This window comes from Leucoraja erinacea, chromosome 22 (assembly GCF_028641065.1).
Source record: "Leucoraja erinacea ecotype New England chromosome 22, Leri_hhj_1, whole genome shotgun sequence".
Lineage (NCBI taxonomy): Eukaryota > Metazoa > Chordata > Chondrichthyes > Rajiformes > Rajidae > Leucoraja > Leucoraja erinaceus.
The window spans coordinates 32,826,037-32,849,792 of NC_073398.1; the positions used below are offsets into that span (position 1 = coordinate 32,826,037).

The 23,756-nt window shown below is 49.1% G+C and overlaps 1 protein-coding gene across 4 annotated transcripts in view; it reads right to left on the minus strand.

The window, feature by feature from the left end:
• celf2 (cugbp, Elav-like family member 2) overlaps positions 1-23,756 on the minus strand; it is a 559,937-nt gene that overhangs the window by 311,619 nt on the left and 224,562 nt on the right. For 2 of the 4 annotated variants that reach the window (XM_055653429.1, XM_055653426.1), the window contains exon 1: positions 4,271-4,425. The exons of the other annotated variants lie outside the window; for them this stretch is intronic. In XM_055653429.1, the coding sequence (XP_055509404.1) occupies positions 4,271-4,371 (101 nt within the window). In that variant the 5' untranslated portion in view covers positions 4,372-4,425. Of the gene's footprint in view, positions 1-4,270; positions 4,426-23,756 lie in introns of those variants that run through there. 4 annotated transcript variants of the gene reach the window in all.

Consider the following 23,756-nt stretch of genomic DNA (forward strand, 5'->3'; position numbering starts at 1 on the left):
AACTACCTTCTGTGGCAGAGAATTCCACAGATTCACCACTCTCTGTGTTATTAAATAAAATGACTTCACAATGGGGCCTTTCTTCGTGAGAGTGCGGACATAAACATCCGGGGGGGGGGGGGGGGAGGGGGAGGGTCACATGAGTACATCGGGTTGTTACTTAATGCAGACACTGTGACAATACTGCCAACAGATATGGATGCACGAAGCCCAAATGCCGTAGCAGGCTGGAAAACATCATGTGGCGCTTGCAAACAGTGATCCCTTCACGTCTGACAACAATGCTCGACTTCTCCCTCCGGCCCTGCCTTGTGACCAAGTCACGGAACTGCCAGCGTGTACGTGCAAACATGACATCGTGCTTTGCATCCAGCCAGCTCTTTCAGAAGAGGGGCAGGCACTAAATGCTGGGGCAACTGAGTGGGGGATGGTCGGGCAGCATCTCCGGAGAAGGCAAGTCAAGTCAAGAGAGTTTATTGTCATGTGTCCCTGTATAGGACAATTAAATTCTTGCTTTGCTTCAGCACACAGAACATAGTAGGCATGGCTACAGAACAGATCAGTGTGTCCATATACCATTGTAGAAATATATACACACATGAATAAATAAACTGATAAATAAACTAAATAAATAATAGAATAGAATAAATAAACTGATCAAGTGCAAATAACAGATAATGGGCTATTAATGTTCAGAGTTTTGTCCGAGCCAGGTTTAATAGCCTGATGGCTGTGGGGAAGTAGCTATTCCTGAACCTGGATGTTGCAGTCTTCAGGCTCCTGTACCTTCTACCTGAAGGTGGCGGGGAGATGAGTGTGTGGCCAGGATGGTGTGGGTCCTTGATGATGCTGCCAGCCTTTTTGAGGCAGCGACTGCGATAGACTGTGAAAAGGAATGGGTGACGTTTCGGGTCGAGACCTTTCTTCAGACTCACCCTGCCAGAGAGGGACTGAGTTTGACGTCACCAAAAACATTCGCAAAACGGGAACGCAAGATGCTGGTTTACAAAAAAAAACCCCACTAAATCACCTTTCCATATCCTCCAGGGCTGCTGAAGATAGACACAACCATGGATGTGGGGAGGATGTTTCCACTAATAGGAGAGTCTAGGACTAGAGGGCACAGCTCAGAATAAAATAACTTTTTCACAAAGAGAGCCGACTGCACTTTATATGTATATTTACATGTGTATATATACAGTATATTCAATGGTATATGGACACACTGATCTGTTCTGTATTCATGCCTACTATATCCTGTTGTGCTGAAGCAAAGCAAGAATTTCATTGTCCTATCTGGGACACATGACAATAAACTCTCTTGAATCTTGAAATCTGCAGTTTGTGGAATTCTCTGCCTCAGAGGGCGGTGGAGGCCGGTTCTCTGGATACTTTCAAGAGAGAGCTAGATAGGGCTCTTAAAGATAGCGGAGTCAGGGGATATGGGGAGAAGGCAGGAACCGGGTACTGATTGGGGATGATCAGCCATGATCACATTGAATGGCGGTGCTGGCTCGAAGGGCCGAATGGCCTACTCCTGCACTTATTGTCTATTGTCAATCTTTGGAAAGGAGGTGAGGAAGGAATGTGTTGAGGCAGAGGGTGGTGAATCTGTAGAAAACGTTGCCGCATACGGCTGTGGGGGCTAAAATGGAGATTGACAATTGTTGATTAGCACGGGTGTCACCGGCTATGGGGAGCAAGCAGGAGAATGGTGGGGTAGTATCGATGGGCTGAATGACCTAATTCTGCTCCCATAACATGAACTTTACGAGCAAAAGGTGCAACTCATCTTAGCAGAGAGACTGGGAGGGTCACGCTGATAGGTTCTAGGAGCAGAATTAGGTCATTCGGCCCATTAAGTCTACTCCGCCATTCAATCATGGTTGTTCTATCTCTCTCTCCCAACCCCATTCTCCTGCCTTCTCCCTGTAACCCCTGACACTGATACTAACCAAGAATTTGTCTATCTATGCCTTAAAAATATCCATTGACTTGGCCTCCACAGCCGTCTGTGGCAATGAATTCCACAGATTCACCACCCTCTGACTAAAGAAATGTCTCCTCATCTCCCATCTCAAGGAATGATCTTTAATTTCGAGGCTGCGGCCTCTGGTCCTAGACTCTCCCACTAGTGGAAACATCCTCTCCACATTCATCCATCCACTGGCCATGCAGGTCAAGACCACCATCAACATCCCCTCCCCTGCCAGCGCCCCATACATGGCCTCCTGCTGGTGGGCTCATGAACATCAGGGGGTAGGAGAGATGTCTGTAGAACTCCATGCCCAATAGATTGTTCGGGGGAGGGAGAAGGTGGGGGGCAAGGTGGGGGGGGGGGGGGGGGGGGGGGGGGCAGGAGGGTGGCAGACATCAGCAGTCCTGTTTAACTCACACCCCCAAGTGAAGCTGAGGACTAAAAACACTTAACAACCATCTGCAGAAAGTGAAACCGGCTCAGATAGGCAACACACAGAGATAATCACAAGTTGCATTCTCATCACTTCTACCTCGGCTGTTTAGTACGTCAGGAGATTGAGAGAGAGAGAGAGAGAGAGAGAGAGAGACTGGGGGGAGGGAGACTGGGGGAGGGAGAGGGGGGGAGGGAGAGAGGGAGAGAGAGAGAGAGAGAGAGACTGGGAGCAAGAGAGAGAAACTCGAGGGAGAGCAAAAGAGAGAGATTTAGAGACGAGGAGAGAGAGAGTAACAGAGAGGCGAGAGAGAGAGAGAAAGATGGAGGGAGAGGGAGACAGACAGACAGAGAGAGAGAGAGAGAATAGTGAGGGAAGAGAGAGGAGGAGAGGGAGCAAGAGGGAGGGAGAGAGAGAGAGAGACAGAGAACGAGAGAAGGAGAGAGAGAGAGAGAGAGAGATGAGGACTCGGACACTGAGCCTATTCGACAAAAGGGCCGCATTTCCCAAGCCAGCCCAGCCAGAGCTAACGAGCCCCCACCACAACCCCCCCCCCCCCCCAAATTCTCACACACTTTCTGACTGATTATTCTCCTCAGCAAGTCTCCACACACACAGGGGGCAATGGTCAGGGAGAGGGGAGGCGGAGTGGAGAGGAGGAAAGGGGGGGGGGGGGGGTGGGAGAAGGGAGAGGGGGGGAGAGTAGAGAAATGGAGGTGGAGAGGTGAAATGTGGAGGGGGTATGGGAGTGGACAGGGGAGGGAAGTAGGAGGAGAGGAGAAGACATGGGGTGGTGAGGAGAGGGGAGTGGAAGAGATGGGTGCAGAGGAGAGGGGAAGATAGGGAAGGGAAGGAGTGGAGAGGGGAGTGGAGGAGAGGAGAGGGGGAGGAGAGTAAAGGGGAGGGGAGGGGAGGAGAGGAGGGGAGGGGAGAGGAGATTAGTAGGGATAAGAGGTGAGGAGAGGAGGGGAGAGGGTAGGAGAGGGGACGAGAGGAAAGGCGAGGAGAGGAGAGGAATGAAGAGGGAAAGAGAGGAGAGGGGAAGAGAGGGGGAGGGGAGGGGGTGGAGAGGAGAGGGGAAGGGGGGGGAGGGGAGGGGAGGGGGGAGGGAGGGGAGAGGAGAAGGGAAGAGGGGGAGGGGAGGGGGGGGAGAGGGAGGGGAAGAGAGGGGAGGGGAAGGAGGGGGTGGAGAGGAGAGGGGGAGAGGGAGAGAGGGGAGGGGAGGGGGTGGAGAGGGGGGAAGAGAGGGGAGGGGAGGGGAGGGGAGGGGGTGGAGGGGGAGAAGGAAAGGTGAGGAGAGGGGAGGGGAGGGGGTGGAGAGGAGAGGGGAAGAGAGGGGAGGGGAGGGGAGGGGGTGGGAGGGAGAGGGGAAGAGGGGGAGGGGAAGAGAGGGGAGGGGAGTGGAGGAGGAGGGGAAGGGGGGAAGAGAGGAGAGGGGAGAGGGGGAGGGGAGGGGAGGGGAGAGAGAGGGAAGAGGGGAAGAGAGGGGAGGGGGAGGGAAGGAGTGGAGAGGCGAGGGGAGTAGAGGAGAGGGGAAGAGAGGGGAGGGGGGAGAGGGGGAGAGAGGGGAGGGGGTGGAGAGGAGAGGGGAAGAGAGGGGGAAGAGAGGGGAGGGAAGGACAGGGAGACAACACAACATCCCGCCCCAGCGCACACACGCTCGCTCCACGCCACTCTGAAAACAAAAGGCTCACAAAAACAACCCCCTTAAAAAAACCCAACAATGAGTCTGTTCCCGAGAGATCCTGAAAGCGAAAAAACAGCATTGCAACAAAACACCATCCCACATTAGTCCGGGCGGCTGTGGGTAAAACTTAGTACCGTGCAGACTGACACACACACACACACACAGTAAGTACCTCAAAGGCAGCTCATCATTGCTCAGAGTGCCAGGGCTGGGACAGCGCATGCTTTGTGCAGTGATATTGTCTACAAAAGGCAGCCCAGCCCGCAGACCCATGCAGCATCAGTGGCACTCGCACTCTGCTCTCATGGCCACTCTCTTATCAGACGCCGCAGAGGAGAAAAGGGAGGTGTTTAAACAAACCACTGGGCAGAAATAATCCTCACTGACAAGTTTTGTTGTTGGAGTATTTCTAACATGAGTGCGGTGCACAGACCCTGGGGTGCCCTTGTTTGCATTCAGCGGGAGCTGAGACAGGGAGGATTTTTGTTTCTTCGTCTCCCCTGTTAAATACAAGTAGAAGATGGACACAACATGCTGGAGTAACTCGGCAGAGAGAGACACAAAATGCTGGAGTAATTCAGTAAAGACAGACACAAAATTCTGGAGTAACTCGGCAAAGATGGACACAAAATGCTGTAGTAACTCAGCAGAGAGAGAGAAACAATGCTGGAGTAACTCAGTAAAGACAGACACAATTTTGCTGGAGTAACTCAATGGAGATATTTTTAAAGCAGAGACAGATAGATTCTTGCTTAGTACGGATGTCAGGGGTTATGGGGCGAAGGCAGGAGAATGGGGTTAGGAGGGAGAGATAGATCAGCCATGATTGAATGGCAGAGTAGACTTGATGGGCCGAATGGCCTAATTTTGCCCCAATCGCTTATGACCTTATGAGATTGACACAAAACGCTGGAGTAACTCAGCGGGACAGGCAGCATTTCTGGAGAGAAGGAATGGGTGATGCTTCGGGTCGAGACCCTTCTTCAGACTCATCCTGAAATGTCACCCATTCCTTCTATCCAGCTTTCCCTGCTGAGTTACTCCAGCATTTTGTGTCTATCTTCGGTGTATTCCAGCAACTGCAGTTCCTTCCTACACACTAACTCAGCGGGTCAGTCAGCATCTTTGGAGAAAAGGACTAGGTGACAATTGACAATAGACAATAGGTGCAGGAGTAGGCCATTCGGCCCTTCGAGCCAGCACCGCCATTCAATGTGATCATGGCTGATCATCTCCAATCAGTACCCCGTTCTTGCCTTCTCCCCATATCCCCTGACTCTGCTATCTTTAAGAAGCCCTATCTAGCTCTCTCTTGAAAGCATCCAGAGAACCTGCCTCCACCGCCCTCTGAGGCAGAGAATTCCACAGACTCACCACTCTGTGGTTGTGGTAGGATGGTTCAGTCGCCTGATTACAGCTGTGAAGAAACTGTCCCTGAATCTGGAGGTGTGCGTTTTCACACTTCTGTGCCATGTTTTATCCCGTACACTAACACCATCCTACACACACTAGGAACAACTTACAATTTTACTGACGCCAATTATAACCTACAAACCGATACTCGAGGAAACCGAAGATCTCGGAGAAAACCCACGCAGGGCACGGGGAGAACGTGCAAACTCCGTAAAGACAGACAGCACCCGTAGTCGGGATGGAACCCGGACTTGCCCGGACTCCATTGCTTCCGTCTGTCCAGGAAACATCCAATGAATTAAACATCTCGTCCTCAAGCTTGCTAAGGAAGGGAAAGAAAATCAATTTAAACCTGACCTGGCCCAGAGAGAGGCACTATTTTATAATTCATTGGAGAGTTATTGAGTAAACAGTACTTTAAAGAAAAGCCTTTCTGAATCTCCTTGTTCTCAGTAGCACACTAAGTAATTGTACCAGACAAGGTACCTGATTGTGGAATTTAGTAGTTGACAGATATTGTAGACTGGTTTGGATTGCGTTGTTTGTTCTCTTGGGTCAGAAGGGCAAGTCCAGGTATATCCAGGTATATCCAGGTATATCCAGGTATGTCCAGGTATATCCAGGTACATCCAGGTATATCCAGGTATGTCCAGGTATGTCCAGGTATGTCTAGGTATGTCCAGTACTCAAGGCTGTAGACTGATGGTGATGCATTACATTCATGGGCCCGTCCCACTTATGCAACTTTTTCGGAGACTGCCGGCACCCGTCATAATGCGTTGCAGGTCGCCGAAAATTTTCAACATGTTGAAAATCCAGCGGCGACCAGAACAAGGTACGACTCTTTGGGCGACTACTCACCACCATACAGGCTCCACCCCGCGACTGGCCTGCTGGCCCTATCACTGTGCTTGTGGGAGCTTGAATGGTAAATGTTACAACAGGGGTTCCAAAGAACTCCACTGGCAAGCTGGGTGGAGAACCGGGATGCATAGCTGAACCATATTCGAAATGGTCGGCAATTACGTCTTGCAAATAATGTCCTCATTTAAGTCTAACACCATAGTCTACAACTTGCTTGCATGACGTTTCCACTCGTGGAAACGTCATGCAAGCAAGTTGTAGACTATGGTGTTAGACTCAGAATGAAAGAACATACCTTTAGAATGGAGATGAGGAGGAATTTCTTTATTCAGAGGGTGGTGAATCTGTGGAATTCATTGCCACAGAAGGCTGTGGGGGCCAAGTCAGTGGATATTTTAAGGCAGAGATAGAGAAGTGTCAGAGGTTATGGAGAGAAGGCAGGGGAACGGCGTTCGGACGGAGAGATAGATCGGCCATGATTGAATGGCGGAGTAGACTTGATGGGCCGAATGGCCTAATTTGGCTCCTAGTACATTGAACTTATGAAGCTGGAGGAAACCCAGGCGGTTATGGGGAGAAGGTACAAACCCCGTACAGACAGCACCCGTCGTCAGGATCGAACCAGGATCTCTGGTGATGTGAGGCAGTAACCCTGTCATCGTGCCACCCCAGTATGTGGTGTATGTGTGTTGCTAATTGACCTTCCTGTATGAGTGGGTTCCAGACACAGAGGGTTGCACTTGCCACAGGCCATTGTTCAGTCATGTCGATCGCTTTCTGTGACCTATTTTCCATGTTATTGTGCAGTTCACAAAAAAAAACATTGCATCAAATGATAAAACATCCATCCTGCCAGTCTAGTTTAGTTAACTTTAGAAATACAATGCAGAAACAGGCCCTTCGGCCCACCGAGTCTGCACCTACCAGCGATCTTACATAGAAACATAGAAAATAGGTGCTGGAGGAGGCCATTCGGCCCTTCGAGCCAGCACCACCATTCACTGTGATCATGGCTGATCGGCCCCTATCAATAACCCGTGCCTGCCTTCTCCCCATATCCCTTGACTCCACTAGCCCCTAGAGCTCTATCTAACTCACTCTTAAATCCATCCAGTGACTTGGCCTCCACTGCCCTCTGTGGCAGGGAATTCCACAAATTCAAAACGTTTTTTCTCACCTCAGTCTTAAATGGCCTCCCCTTTATTCTAAGACTGTGGCCCCTGGTTCTGGACTCACCCAACATTGGGACCATTTTTCCTGCATCTAGCTTGTCCAGTCCTTTTTTCAATGAATATGTTTCTATATGAACCCCACTCATCCTTCTAAACTCCAGTGAATACAAGCCTGGTCTTCGTCCATGGGAGATTCCACTATCCGCCAGACTAGATTACTGGGTCCCACTCCATGTTCATGTGTCATCTGAAGAAGGGTCTCGACCCAAAACATCACCCCTTCAATCATCCAGAGAATCAACCCGCTGAGTTACTCCAGTAAGCAACAGTTGTACAGTGTAAAATGAATCTGCACGTTCCTTCCTGAATAGCGGGACATCGCACATGAAATTTAAAACATTCAAACACATAATAACACTAAAAACAATCCAGTCCCTGATGGAACAGTATAAATAAATAGTTAAAAGCAGATAAAACACAACGTTAAAATACAATAAACCCAATCATCAAAAATGTCCGGGGCAGCTGGTTTCCGGCCGGTTCCCGGAGTTATTAAGTGTCCGTACCAGCCGCAGAATCAAGTGACCTCCAGAGTGACCAGCAACCTCCAGGAAACAGCCGGTGGTAGGAGGCTGTTTAGCAGTCTTGTAGTCCGGGCTTTGATGCTTCGATATCTCTTGCCTGATGGCAGGAGATTCCTTCTATCCAGAGATGCTGCCTGACACGCTGAGTTACTCCAGTACTTTGTGCCTTGTGTAAACCAGCATCTGCAGTTCCTTCCTACACACTCGGGACAAGTTACAATGATACCAAGCCGATCAAACGACATACCTGGAAGTCCATCGAGTGTGGGAGGCCATTCAAGCATGGCTGAAACCCACGTGGTCCCATCAGCAATGTACAAACCCACACACAGACAAGCAACCGACGTCAAAATGGAAATTAGGTGCAGGTGGTAGGCCGTGCGGCCCTTCGAGCCTGCACCGCCATTCTCCCTATGATCATTCCACTACATGCAACTTCAGGCATCCCGTACCTGCAGCCTCTTCATACCGCACAGAAACCCTTGAGTGGCCGCAAAGTCTCCAGAGGTTTCCGTTCAGGTTTTCTAATGGCCAATGAAACTGGCCTCAACTACCCTCTGTGGCAGAGAGTTCGAGATTCACCACTCTCTGGGTTGCGGGGAGAAGGCAGGAGAATGGGGGTTCATAAGAACACAAGCATGAGTGACCCCTAGTCCTGGAATTCCCCGTTCGGCCCAATCGAGTCTACTCCGCCATGTCAACCATGGCTGATCTATTTCTAAGTTCCGACCCCATTCTGTGCCTTCTCCCCAGAGCCCCTGACACCCGTGCTAACCAAGGGGGTTGAGAGGGAAAGATAGCTCAGCCCTGATTGAATGGCAGAGTAGACCCGATGGGCCGAATGGCCTAATTCTGCTCCTATGTCTTATGGCATTGCCTCTTATATGCAACACTGACATCTAAGGAGTCTCACCCGAACAAGAGTTAGCAGCGTTAGCAGAGGGATTCGAGGCAGCTGACAGAAGAAGGGCAAAAAATAAGTAGTTCCTGAATGCGTAATCAGCTTTAATAAAACATTGCGAAAACACAGAGCCCGGCTGCAGAGAGATGAAAAGCCTCCCCCCCCCATTGGAAGAGCTCAACCCACCAGAAGCCCGCATCAAAAGCCGGCTTCATTCATACATTGTTGTGCGAGTGTAGAATTGCATGAAATACTTGTCTCAGATAACACAAGCAACAACACTGTTGACTCTTGGAATGCAGAACATTTCAATCTTCCTGGACCAGCGTGCATCTATTTTTAACGCACCTCACCGGGGTATTCTACAGGGATCCATTAGGCGACATTTCTCAGCAATTCTCTCCAATATGAGAGGGAGAAATGAAGGGGAAAAAAAAACAAACTGCTATCCTTTATAAATCAGCTTCTTCCTCACAGAAAGCAACTGTTTTTCTAAATTATATTTGAGCTTTCAAGAAGATTCATCGCGCAATTAGATGCAGGCAGTACGGCAGATAGTAATGTTATTGAGCAAAATAAAATCCCGCACGTTTTCTTTTATGAAAGCCCTTCCTCAGAATCTATAAATACTTCATTTATAGAGTGCTTTATTTTGTCACAAGGGGCGGCACGGTGGCGCAGCGGTAGAGTCGCTGCCTCACAGCGCCGGAGACATGGGTTCCATCCCGACTACGGGTACATTGCTGTCTGTGTGGAGTTTGTATGTCGTTCATTGAGTCTGTCCATTGAGTGTCCAGAGCAAGCGTTGTCTGCGGAGGGCGCTCAGCATCATCAAGGGCTGCTCTCACCCCAACCACAGTCTGTTTACCCTCCTACCATCCGGGAGGCGCTACAGGTCTCTCCGTTGCCGGACCAGCAGGTCCAGGAACAGCTTCGTCGCCGCGGCTGTTACATTACTCAACACTGTACCTCGGTGATTTCCAATTACCCCCCCCGGACATTTCTTCCACCGAAATAAAATTGCGCTACTATGACTGTATGCACGTAAATATATTTATTTATTGCTCATATTCTATGTCGCTCTTCTCGGGAGATGCTAACTGCATTTTGTTGTCTCTGTGCTGTACACTGCACAATGATAATAACGTCTGAATCTGAATCTGAATCTGAATCTGTGACCACGTGGGCTTTCTCCCCACACACTCCAAAGACGTACAAAGGTTTGTAGGTTAATTGGCTGGGTATAAATGTAAATTGTCCCCAGTGTGTGTAGGATAGTGTTAACGTGCAGGGGTCGCTGGTCGGCGCGGGCTCGTCGGTTTTCACGCTGTGTCTCTAAACTAAACTAGGTTTATCTCACTGCTGTTATCAGGCAACCGAACCATCCCACCAACAGCTAGAGAGCCGTCCCAAACCAATATCTACCGCATTGGAGACCCTCGGGTTATCTTTGATCCGACATTAACGGTATTATCTAGCACTGAACGTTATTCCCTTTATCATGTGTCTGTACACTGTGGACGGCTCGATTGTAATCATGTATTGTCTTTCCACTGAATGGATGCAAGATACAAGATATTTTTATTTGTCCCATGGATAGCACCCAACAAAGGTTTTTCACTGTACCTCGGTACACGTGACAATAAACTAAAACTCATACTCAAACTTGCCCACATTGACCAACATGCCCCATCTCCGCTTGTCCGACCTGCTCACGTTTGGCCCATATCCCTCTAAAACGGACCCACCTGCCCAAATATTTTTTTTTTTTAAATGCTGTGATCGTGCCATAGGATGTGTGTGGTGTGTATCTTTTATTTTAAGGGCTGGAAGAGCTCATGCGACATCTGCGAGGAGGAGAGACAAAGAGTTAACTCTTCACGTCGGGAATTCTGGTGAAAGGTCAACAAATGGACACCTTAACCCTCTCTGACAGCGCTGTTTGAGAAACATAATCCACACAGGTCGCTGCTTTCACTGTGTAAGCTGAGGTTCCAAGTACAGCAGAACATGGCCTCGATTTGTTAACATCTCCTCAGTTACTTCTGACCAGATAATCCATTCACTTTAATGAGGTCGCTCATGAGTTATTGATGGGACTGCAATCAAAGACGGCGTCTCATTAACAGCCTAGGTTAGGCCAGCTCTGATAGCTCTGCTGCACAGCCACCCTCTCCTCTGGGCCTTCCTTGCTAGATCTCCATCACAGGCCTCACCCGGCCACAAGGGACGAAGTTGTATTTATATGGCCCTTTTTATAGACAATAGACAATAGGTGCAGGAGTTGGCCATTCGGCCCTTCGAGCCAGCACCGCCATTCAATGTGATCATGGCTGATCATCCCCAATCAGTACCCCGTTCCAGCCTTCTCCCCATATCCCCTGACTCCGCTATCTTTAAGAGCCCTATCTAGCTCTCTCTTGAAAGCATCCAGAGAACCCGCCTCCACTGCCCTCTGAGGCAGAGAATTCCACAGACTCACCACTCTCTGTGTGAAAAAGTGTTTCCTCGTCTCCGTTCTAAATGGCTTACTCCTTATTCTTAAACTGCGGCCCCTGGTTCTGGACTGCCCCAACATCGGGAACATGTTTCCTGCCTCTAGCGTGTCCGAACCCTTAACAATCTTATATGTTTCAATGAGATCGAAGGGCCAAATGGCCTACTCCTGCACCTATTGTCTATTGTCTATTGTGTTACCGAGGCAGCTTGAAGTGTAGATGGAGTTAACGGAAGGTAGATAGACACAAAGTGCTGGAGTGACTTCACAGGTCAGGCAGCATGAGTAATATCCTCATCTACTGCATATGGATCACGTGCAGGCATAGTAGGTTGGTTTAACTTGGCATCATGTTCAGCACAGACATCGTGGGCCGAAGGGCCTGTTCCTGTACCGTTCTATGTTCTATGATTAACGTGTCTCTATTTCTACTTATTTAAAAGTACTTCAAGAGACTTGGACAGTGTCCAGAACCCACCCAATGCCCCTCTGTTGAAGAGGGTCACCTCAATGGAACAGAGTAGGAAGGAACTGCAGGTGCTGGTTTAAACCGAAGATAGACACAAAATGCTGGAGCAACTCAGCGGGACAGGCAGCATTTCTGGAGAGAAGGAATGTGTGACGTTTTGGGTCGAGACCCTTTTTCAGGACTTTTTCTCCTGTCTGAAGAAAGGTCTCGAGTCTCGACCCAAAGAGTCGCCCATTCCTTCTCTCTGGAGATGCAGCCTGTCCCGCTGAGTTACTCCGGCGTTTTGTGTCTAATCTCAGTGGAACAGATTAGTATCTCCACACACATGTTGGAAGCAGCTCACAGCCCCGCCATGTATCGATGGCGCCAAAGAAGAGATGGTTGATAGCTTTCAGATTCTTCGGAATAAATATCCAGCAATTTGTCCTGGACCAGTCACATAGAAACAGTGGCCAAGACAGCATACCAATGCCTCGACTTCCTCTGAAGGCTTAGGATGTTTGGCATGTCTGGAACAATTCTCACCAACTTCTACAGATGTGCCGCAGAAAGCATTATTCGCTCCACGCTCCACAGCTCCAAGCTTTGGGAACAGCTCCATCCAAGACCGCAAAAAAAATGTACAGAGTTGTGGACACAGCCCACACCATCTCGCCCGCCAACCTCCCTTCCAATGACTCCATCTACAACTCACGCTGCCTCGGCAAGGCCAGCAGCATCATCAAGGACCAGCCTCACCCCCGGTCACTCCCTCTTCCCCCCTCTCCCATCAGGCAAGAGGCACAGAAGTGTGAAAACGCACACCTCCGGATTCAGGGACAGTTTCTTCCCAGTTGTTATCAGGCAACTGAACCATCCCCTCACCAACTAGAGAGCGGACCTCCCATCTACCTCATTTGAGACCTTCAGACTATCTTTAATTGGACTTGACTGGACTTTATCTTGGACTAAATGCTATTCCCTTTATCCTGTCTCTGTACACTGTGGACGGCTTGAATTGTAATCAAGTCCAGTCTTCCTACTGACTGGATAGCATGCAACATAAAAGCTGTTCACTATACCTTAGTACAGCAGTACAGTGGTAGAGTTGCTGCCTCACAGCGCCAGAGACCCAGGTTCGATCCTGACTACGATTGCTGTCTGTACGGAGTTTGTACGTTCTCCCCATCACCTGCGCGGGTTTTCTCCGAGATCTCCAGTCCCACACTCCAATGACAGCCAGCTTTGTCGGGTAATCGGCTTGGTGATCATTGTAAGGTGTCTCTAGTGTGTGTAGGATAGTGCTAGCGTGCCGGGATCGCTGGTCGGCGCGGACCCGGTGGGCTGAATGACCCGTTTCTGCGCTGTATCTCTAAACTAAACTAAACTAACCGAAATAATAAAAATAATAAAATGAGCTACACTAAACTATAATCTAAGATACTGGGGGAAATTGTTACTGCAATATCTAAGCCACCACCATCAGCAGCACCATGTATAATCCCGTTTAGACTCGCCCTACTTTTTCCTCTTTGATATAACTATTTGTTGATTGTCGGCAGTAAAGGGGTTTCATTGTTGTAACGATGTGGATGGGTCCACTGTGTAATAATGACCAGACAAGCATGTTGAAAAACTGCGTCAGGAGCCTCCAAGACTTGATAATAGAAGCCCTTGTTACCCCCCCATTCAAGAAGGAATGTGCACGATGACTTTTAGCCACTCACAATAAATTCCATCTTGAATGGGCGTTTGACGGCACTGGGCCCGTACTCGCTGGAGTTTAGAAGAATGAGGAGGAACCTCATTGGAACTTCAATTCCAAGAATTCAACTCCAAGGCACATGACTGAGTTCAGGCTCAATCGCTCGCTCCAACACCTCCGCTCAGTTCGCATCAACCAACCTGATCTCCCGGTGGCTCAACACATCAACTCCCCCTCTATTTCCAAATCCCACCTTTCTGTCCTGGGCCTCCTCCATGGCCAGGGTGAGTCCCACCACAAACTGGAGGAGCAGCACCACATATTTTGCTTGGGTAGTTTACACCCCAGCGGTATGAACATTGACTTCTCCAATTTCATGTAGTCCTTGCTTTCTCCCTCCTTCCCCTCCCCTTCCCAGCTCCCCCACAGCCCACTGTCTCCGCCTCTTCCTTTCTTTTTCCCGCCCCTCCCCACCCCCACATTAGTCTGAAGAAGGGTCACGACCCGAAACGTCGCTTATTCCTTCTCTCCGTAGACGCTGCCTCACCCGCTGAGTTTCTCCAGCATTTTTGTCTACCTTTGTGTTTAAAGAGGTAGGTCTTAAAAACAAAGAGGGGAGCGCAGAGGTTGAAGCAGAGAATTCCAGAGTTTGGGTCCTTGATGGAAAATGGGGGAGTGATTGACATTGGAGATTGTTGTGGTTATGTTGGTGGCTCTGTGGGGCAGCATGAAGCTCTCCATCTCAATTTTCTGACCATCCCCAATCAGTTCCTGCCTTCTCCCCGTATCCCTCGACTCTGCTATCTTCAAGAGCCCTATCCAGCTCTCTCGCGAAAGTATCTAGAGTTGATAGAATTTTGTTCTTTAAAAAAGTGGGAAAGCTGAAAGGTGCAGATGGCGAGAGGCGTTGGGAAGCGAATTTCTTCGACGGCTTCGCCGTTCGGTGAGCGCAGCGTCCAGAAACAGCGGGACTTGGTAAAAGGAAAGCGTGCTTCCTTCCCTCTCTAAAAAATATAGCGAGACCAAGAGATGGCAGCAAGGGGTGGTTGCCATGGTTACACTATAAAGTACTCTCGACGATTAGAGATTAGTTTATGTGATGTTATCAAGTTAATGGGACCTCTGTGACCCCCCTCTCTCTCTATTTTACTGCATAATTTCTATCGACGTGAAGCATTTAAATAATAGGCCGACTTACTTCAGAATCAGCCGGGTTAGATCAAGGTGACAGGACTTAAATACGGAACATTGCACCTCATTGATTTCTGCTGTAGTGTTAATTTGGAGAGGTCTGGGTGGGACAGTGGGAGGTCTCTCACCCCCCCCCCCCCCCCCCCCCCCCCCCCCCCCCCAGCTGATGATCTATTTTTGGAATTATAAAAAGATACGCAGATTCATAGCCTCACGCGCATCTTCATTTTTTTTTTTTGTCTCTATTTTGTCAGCCTGAAGAAGGGTTTCGGCTCGAAACGTTGCCTATTTCCTTCGCTCCATAGATGCTGCTGCATCCGCTGAGTTTCTCCAGCATTTTTGTGTACCGTGGATGTGGAGAGGACGTTTCCACTGGTGGGGGAGTCTGGGACTAGAGATCACAGCCTCAGAATTAAAGAACGTTCTTTATAGGAAGGAGATGAGGAGGAATTTCTTTAGTCAGAGGGTGGTGAATCTGTGGAATTAGATCTTAGATTTAGACAGAGATAGATAGATTGTTGATTAGTACAGGTGTCAGAGGTTTTGGGGAGAAGACAGGGGAATGGGGTTAGGAGAGAGTAGACGATGGGCTGAATGGCCTGATTCTGCTCCTATCACTTATGATCTTATGATTGTCACGTGTAGGTACAGTGATCTACCTTCGATTCTCCAGCATCTGCACAATTCCTTCTTGAACAGGGTGATGCAATGCGAATCACGGTAAAACACACACAGTGCTGGAGGAACTCAGCGCAGGCAGCATCTGCGGAGGGAAATGGCCAGGCGACGTTTTTCGGGCTGGGGGTCGGGACCCTTCATCATCAGACTGATTGGAGCGGGTTGGAAAGTTGGGAAAGAAATGTGGAGATGGACCGGGTGGGTTTTCTCTGGGCGCCTAGGTTTCCTCCCACTTTCCAAAGACGTGCGGGTTTGTAGGTTAATTGGCATTGGTAAAACTGTAAATTGGCTTCTGTTAAGTTGTCCCTGGAGTGCAGGGAGTGGAGGGGAAAGTGGGACAATGTCGAACGAGCGATCGAAGGTTGGTTTGGACTGGTGGGCCGACGGACCTGTTTTTCAATGATCCCAAAGGCTAAAAGTTAAAACTCAGCCATTGGGAACATTTTCTCTTTCAATCTTCTCTGTCTGAACTCTTCTGACCCCAGCACCCGCTCCTATGTCTCCATATCCTTCCTGAAATGGGACAGCTAAAGTCATTGCTCAAGCTTCAGTCTATGTTGCATGCATCTCACTGAGGTACAGTCAGCATTGTGCAGGAGGAACAGGACGTAAAAACGCTGTCATTCAGAACATTTGCTTCCTATCTTCCCTGTCTGAACTCTTTGTGTTTGGTGCAGAGGTCAGGGATAAATAACCCCAACAACTCTACAGCCGAGAATGAATAGACAATAGACAATAGGTGCAGGAGTAGGCCATTCGGCCCTTCGAGCCAGCACCATCATTCAATGTGATCATGGCTGATCATCTCCAATCAGTGTCCCGTTCCTGCCTTCTCCCCATATCCCCCGACTCCGCTATCTTTAAGAGCCCTATCTAGCTCTCTCTTGAAAGTATCCAGAGAACCGGCCTCCACCGCCCTCTGAGGCAGAGAATTCCACAGACTCACAACTCTGTGTGTGAAAAAGATAATGAAAATAATAACTGAATTTTTGTTCGGGAACTGGAGAATATAGGTTTAAGGTGAGGGGGGAAAGATTTAATAGGAACCCGAGTGGTACCTTCATCACACAGAGGGTGGTAGGTGTATGGAACAAGCTACCGGAGGAGGTAGTTGAGGCAGGGTGTATCGCAATGTTTAAGAAACATTTCGACAGGTACATGGATAGGACAGGTTTGGAGGGATATGGGCCAAACGCGGGCAGGTGGGACTAGTGTAGATGGGACGTGTTGGCCAGTATGGGCAAGTTGGGCCGAGGACCTGTTCCATGTTGTATCACTCTTTGACTATGACTCCTGCGTTTCCATATCCTTACTGAACTGCACGTAATAGACAATAGACAATAGGTGCAGGAGTAGGCCATTTGGCCCTGCAAGCCAGCACCGCCATTCTTGTGATCATGGCTGATCATCCACAATCAGAACCCCGTTCCTGCCTCCTCCCCATATCCCTTAACTCTGCTATCCCTAAGAACTCTCTCTCTCTTGAAAGCATCCAGAGAACTGGCCTCCACTGCCTTCTGAGGCAGAGAATTCCACAGACTCACAACTCTCTGGGTGAAAAAGGTTTTTCCTCATCTCCATTCTAAATGGCTTATCCCTTATTCTTAAACGGTGGCCCCTGGTTCTGGCCTCTCCCAACATCGGGAACATATTTCCTGCCTCTAGCGTATCCAAACCCGTAATGATCTTACATGTTTCAATAAGATCCCCTCTCATCATTCTAAATTCCAGTGTTTACAAGCCCAGCCGCTCCAATCTATCAACATATGACAGTCCCACAATACTCCATATGTGACTTAAAGTCCTAATCTGAGTCAAAAATCAAACTGCTGGAGGAACTCGGGCGGCTAGGAAGCATTTACATGGGCTGAATGATCAATGACATTTAGGGTTGAGACCCTGCATGACCCAGATATGTGCTTCATTTCACTGCCTCCAAGGAGGCTGACTGACCCGCTGAGTTATTTCAGTAGATAGACACAAAAAGCTGGAGTAACTCAGCGGGTCAGGCAGGAAAGAAGGAAAAGGCGACATTTTGGGTCGAGACCCTTCTTCAAACCACGAGTCAGGGGGGGAGGAGGGAAACAAGAGATGTGGAAGGGTAAGGTGTGAAAACGAGTGATCAAAGGGGATGGGGATCCAAGAAAACGTAGAATAGACCGTGGTTGGTTCGGGGAAGATGACAACGTTAAGTTTAATCAGGAGGACAGTCAAACTAGTCAGGGAACTAGGATGGGGGAGGGGATGGAGAGAGAGGGAAAACAAGGGTTACTTGAAGTTAGAGAATGTTCATACCGCTGGGGTGTAAGCTGTCCAAGCGAAATATGAGGTGCTGTTCCTCCAATTTGCGCTGGGCCTCACTCTGACAGTGGAGGAGGCCCAGGACAGAAATGTCAGTGTAGGAATGGGAGGGGGATTTATGGGGAGAAACTTCAGACGCTTGTGTTCTGCTTACGTTCCCTGTCGAGAATTGCCAAGACATCGGGCCTGCTCCAATAGTGTATGAGCCTCACTCATTCCAACACTAAGATAATGAAAGCAGTGTTGAATAAGGAAGACAACCAAGGAACAAAAGATTTGCAGCCTGATTAGATTAACTGATTTATGCATTCCTTAGGCAATCTGAGCCACTGCACGCCAACATCATTTATCTCCGAAATGATGCTTGAAATCACGAGGGGCACAAGGAACTGCAGATGCCAGAATCTTGAGTAAAACGCAAACTGCTGGAGGAACTCAGCTGGCCAGGGTAATGGGCAGACAGCATTTCAGATCGAGTCTGAAGAAGAAGTATTTTTTAGTCAGAAAGAACTGCTGATGCTGCTTTACATCGAAGATCGACACGAAAAGCTGGAGTAACTCAGCAGGACAGGCAGCATCTCTGGAGAGAAGGAATGGGTGACGTTTCGGGTCGAGACCCTTCTCATCAGCCCGTTCCTTCTCTCCAGAGATGCTACCTGTCCCGCTGAGTTACTCCAGCTTTTTGTGTCTATCTTCAAGGTATTTTTTAGTTTAGTTTAGAGATACAGTGGGGAGAAACAGGCCATTCGGCCCTCTGTGTCTGTGCCGACCAGCGATCGCCCGCACACTAGTTCTATTCTACACACTAGGGACAATTTACTGTCGTTAATTAACCTACAAATCTGCACGTCTCAGGAATGTGGGAGGAAACCGGAGAATCCGGGAAAAACCCACGCAGGTCACGGGGAGAACGTGCAAACTCCGTGCAGACAGCACCCGTAGTCGGGATCGAACCCGGGTCTCTGGCACTGCGAGGCAGCAACTCTACCTCTGCGCCACTGTGCCGCCCCGAAATCTCCGGTATAAACCAGCATCTGCAGTTCCTTTTTGCGCTATTATTGCAGTTCCTTAGTTTCTACCCTCCGCAGATGCTGCCTGACCCGCTGTGTTCCTCCAGTGCTTTTGTGTTTGGCTTGGAATCGCAGGTATGTTTCCGCACAGTACCGGAGCTGACCACTAGGCTGAGCTTGTGAGCCCTGTAGCAGGTGTGAGAAGAATGGGGTCAGCGGGAGACTTGCCAATGCCCGTACTAATGCATGTGTTGTCCATCTGCCGAGGGGCATCATCGCAACATGAAGATACAAAGCTTCAGCCGATGTTGCATGCGCCTCATTGAGGTTCAGTCAGCATTGTGTAGGAGGGAACTGCAGACGTTAGTTTAAACCGATGCCACGAGTACCTGCGACTACATCAAATGACCCTTACTTCCCCTCTCTCTCACAATCCATCCCCATCCTAGTTCTCCGACCAGTCCGACTGTCCTCCTGATTAAATTTTGCATTCTATTCCTCGTTGTCAACTTCCCCCTAGCTAACAACGATCTATTCTACATTTTCCTTGAGGTTCGTCCCGTTTGATATCTCGTTATCACACCTGACCCTTTCATATCTCTCATTTCTCTATCCCATGATTTTCAATCTGAAGAAGGGTCTCGCCTCAAAACGTCACCCATTCCTTCTATTTAAAGATGCTGCCTGTCCCGCTGAGTTACTCCAGCAATTTGTGTCTATTTTCTTATTCCCTCATCATGCATCTGTACACTGTGGACGGCTCGATTGTAATCATGTGTTGTCTTTCTGCTGACTGGTTCGCACGCAACACTGTACCTATCGATCACTGTACCTACATGTGACAATCATAAGATCATAAGTGATAGGAGCAGAATCAGGCCATTCAGCCCATCGTCTCTACTCCCTCCTAACCCCATTCCCCTGTCTTCTCCCCAAAAACCTCTGACACCCGCACTAATCAAGAATCTATCTCTCTCTCTGCCTTAAAAATATCCACCGACTTGGCCTCCACAGCCTTCTGTGGCAAATAATTCCACAGATTCACCACCCTCTGACTAAAGAAATTCCTCCTCATCTCCTTCCTGAAAGAACGTCCTTCAATTCTGAGGCTGTGACCTCTAGTCCCAGACTCTCCCACCAGTGGAAACATCCTCTCCACATCCACGGTACACAAAAGTGCTGGAGAAACTCAGCGGGCGAGGCAGCATCTACGGAGCGAAGGAAATAGGCAACGTTTCGGCCCAAAACCCTTCTGGAAATAGGTAAATTTTCGGGCCGAAATCCTTCTGGAAATAGGCGACGTTTCGGCCCGAAACGTCGCCTATCTCCTTCGCTCCATAGATGCTGCTGCAGTCACTGAGTTTCTCCGGCATTTTTGTTTACCTTCGATTTTCCAGCATCTGCAGTTCCTTCTTAAAAACTCTCCCCATCCACTCTATCCAGCCCTTTCACTATTCTGTGTGTTTCTATGAGGTCTCCCTCTCATTGAGTAATCGGAACTTCCCTGTAGTACCAGAGAATAGTGGCTGGCAACGTGCTTGCAAGACGGGCAGAGGGCCAGACACGCTGGCATGTGTGAGAGAGGGCTCGGCAGACAGGATAGGGAACAGCTGGAGCCTACAAAGGGGGGCACTGTGGATTGCTTCTGGATGGATGAGAGAGATTTGCCTGAGCTGTCTCTCCCCACTGCATCTACCCCGCCATCTGCCGGGGGCCAGCGTGAAGTCGGCGCTCCAAGATGGAGACTCTTCGTGAATCGCTGGCAGCGACCAAGGTCATTTGATACTTGACACGCTCCCTTTGACATCTAAACTTGCTCGCCTTTGAAGGGAAGGAACTCCCATTTCTTTTTTTTCAGTTTTAGATACAGTGCGGAAACAGGCCCCTTCTGCCCACCGAGTCTGTGCCCCTTTGACCAGCGATCCCCGCACATTGACCGAAGTCAATTAACCTACAAACCTGCGCGTCTCTGGAGTGCGGGAGGAAAACAGCGCGCCCGGAGAAAACCCACGCAGGTCACGGGGAGAACGTGCAAACTCCGTGCAGACAGCACTCGTAATCGGGATCGAACCCGGGTCACTGGCGCCGGGAGGCAGCAACTCTGCCGCTGAGTCACTGTGCCGCCCTTGTTCGTCATTGAAGAGAAAAAAACTAAATTAACGGTATAGAAAATAAAGAGGGAAAAAAGGCTGTCAGCTTTGTTTGGCTGCTAATCCTTCCATATATTATTCTGCCGATGATCTTGATCATTGTTATTTCTATACTGTAGTATGTGCTAACCTGCTCCTTCAGCACCAGTCATAGATGTTTCATGGGTCCAGGACATTAGCAAAAGGAGCCTGCAAAGTTAGTGAGGTAATATGATAATATTAAATGGCGGTGCTGGCTCGAAGGGCCAAAGAGCCGGAGAGCCGGGTTCGATCCTGACTACGGGTGCTCGCTGTACGGAGTTTGCACGTTCTCCCCATGACCTGCGTGGGTTTTCTCCGGGATGTCCAATTTCTTCCCACACTCCAAAGGCGTACAGGTTTGTCGGTTAATTGGCTTGGTGTAATTGCAAATTGTCCATAGTGTGTTTAGGGTAGTGCTAGTGGCCGGCACGGACTCGGTGGGCCGAAGGGCCTGCTTCCGCGCGGTTTCTCCAAACTAGACAAAATTCAACTAATTTCACCCAAAATGGACAGAAAAAGCTGGAGTCACTCAGCGGGACAGAGACATTTCGGGTTGAGACCCTTCTTCAGACTAGTCACCCATTCCTTCACTCCAGAGATGCTTCCTGTCCCGCAGACTAGTTTTGCACTTACCTTCGGTTTAATCCTTCATCTCAGAGATGCTAAATCACCTGTTTGGCCCGCTTCGAGTTCTCATGAGTTACTCCAGCTTTTTTTTTCTCCACCTATCGGTTTAAATTTGATCCATCTACCAGGCATGTGCTGCAGTTCTGGAATTCCCCCCAGACTTCACAAACTAACTTGCTGGCCAGGTTTTTCCCATGCGCTGCGTTATTAGTACCTGAGGTTGAGAGATACGGCGGAAACGTTTGGCTCCATACTTCTTCGAGTTCTCATGAAAGGTCATTGACCTAAAATCCTAACTGTTTTTCTCCACACTGTCGGTGCTAAATTTGATCCATCTACCACTGGCAGCTGTGCATTCAGCTGAAGAGCCCACATTACTGGACATTCTTTCGAACCCGGGTCTCCTGCAGACATCTCTGCAAAGCAGCAACTCTACAACTCCGTCATTGTGAGTTCTGTTTGAAAACATTCCTTTCTGGCCAGGTTTTTATTGTCACGTGTGCCGAGGTACAGAGAAAAGCTTATCTGCATGCATGCTTTTCACTCCTGTAATCGGAAAGATCGATTGGGATGGCCACGGTGGCGCAGCGGTAGAGTTGCAGCCTTACAGCACTTGCAGCGCCGGAGACCCGGGTTCGGTCCCGACCACGGGTGCTGTCTGGATGGAGTTTGCACCTTCTCCCCGTGACCTGCGTGGGTTTTCTCCGAGATCTTTGGTTTCCTCCCACACTCCAAAGACGTACAGGTTTGTAGGCTAATTGGCTTGGTGTATGTGTAAATTGTCCACAGTGTGTGTCGGACAGTGTTAGTGTGCGGGGATCACTGGTCGGTGCGGACTGGGTGGGCCGAAGGGCCTGTTTCCACCCAGTATCTCTAAACTAAACCACATGATTACAGTCAGTGCTTGCTGTGTTGGAAGCATTATAAATGTCCCTGCATTTACAAAGGAATATATAATCCTTTCCGAATGCCTTAACTGACACTCATAAATGTAAACGTTTTAAAGGTGCAGTGGAAATAGGGGCTTCGGCCCACCAAGTCTGCACCAACCAGTGATCCTGCCACACAATAACACTGAAACACACTAGGGACAATGTACACATACACCAAGCCAATTCGCCTACAAACCTGTACGTGTTTGGAATGTGGGAGGAAACCGAAGATCTCGGAGAAAACCCACGCAGGTCACGGGGAGAACGTACAAACGCTGTACAGACGGCACCCGTAGTCGGGATCGAACCCGGCACTGCAAGCGCTGTACCGCTGCGCCACCGTGCAGCCCGCTTTATGTTATGTGGGACTCAGGAGAAGGCAGGAATGGGGTACTAATTGGTGACGATCAGCCATTATCACATTGAATGGCGGTGCTGGCTCGAAGGGCCGAATGGCCTACTCGTGCACCTATTGTCTATTGTCTATAAGAGCCCGATGGTTGTGAGGAAGAAGCTGATCTTAAGCCTGGTGGCTGGAGTTTTATGTCCTGTACCTTCTTCACTATGGCTGGTCGTGTACAGTGTGGCCCCACGGGCAGAGTTGGTCATGCTATTTGCCACAGTGATAAAGTAGATTTATGAATCAATGACATGTAAATCAAGGAGTGGGATTTGTAAATCAATTGTTCGTAAATCAAGGGATGCGAATATTTAAATGGATGTACTTTAAATCAATGTGATAATCCCCTGAGTAATTCTAGTGTATCTTCGGGAGAGAGAATCAGCCCAATTAGCCCTTGTTGAACAAGATGTTTATCTTATCTATAGACAATAGGTGCAGGAGTCGGCCATTCAACCCTTCGAGCACCGCCATTCAATGTGATCATGGTTGATCATCCACAATCAGTACCCTGTTCCTGCCTTCTCCCCATATCCCCTGACTCTGTTATCTTTAAGAGCCCTGTCTATCTCTCTCTTGAAAGTATCCAGAGAACCGGCCTCCACCGCACTCTGAGGCAGAGAATTCCACAGACTCACACTACCAGCGAGCAGTGTTGAACAACTATCCACCTCGGCCCATCCTTGATCAGACTCTGCTGGCTTTACCTCGCACTAAACGTTATTCCCTTATTGTGTATCTCGACACTGTAAATGGCTCGATTG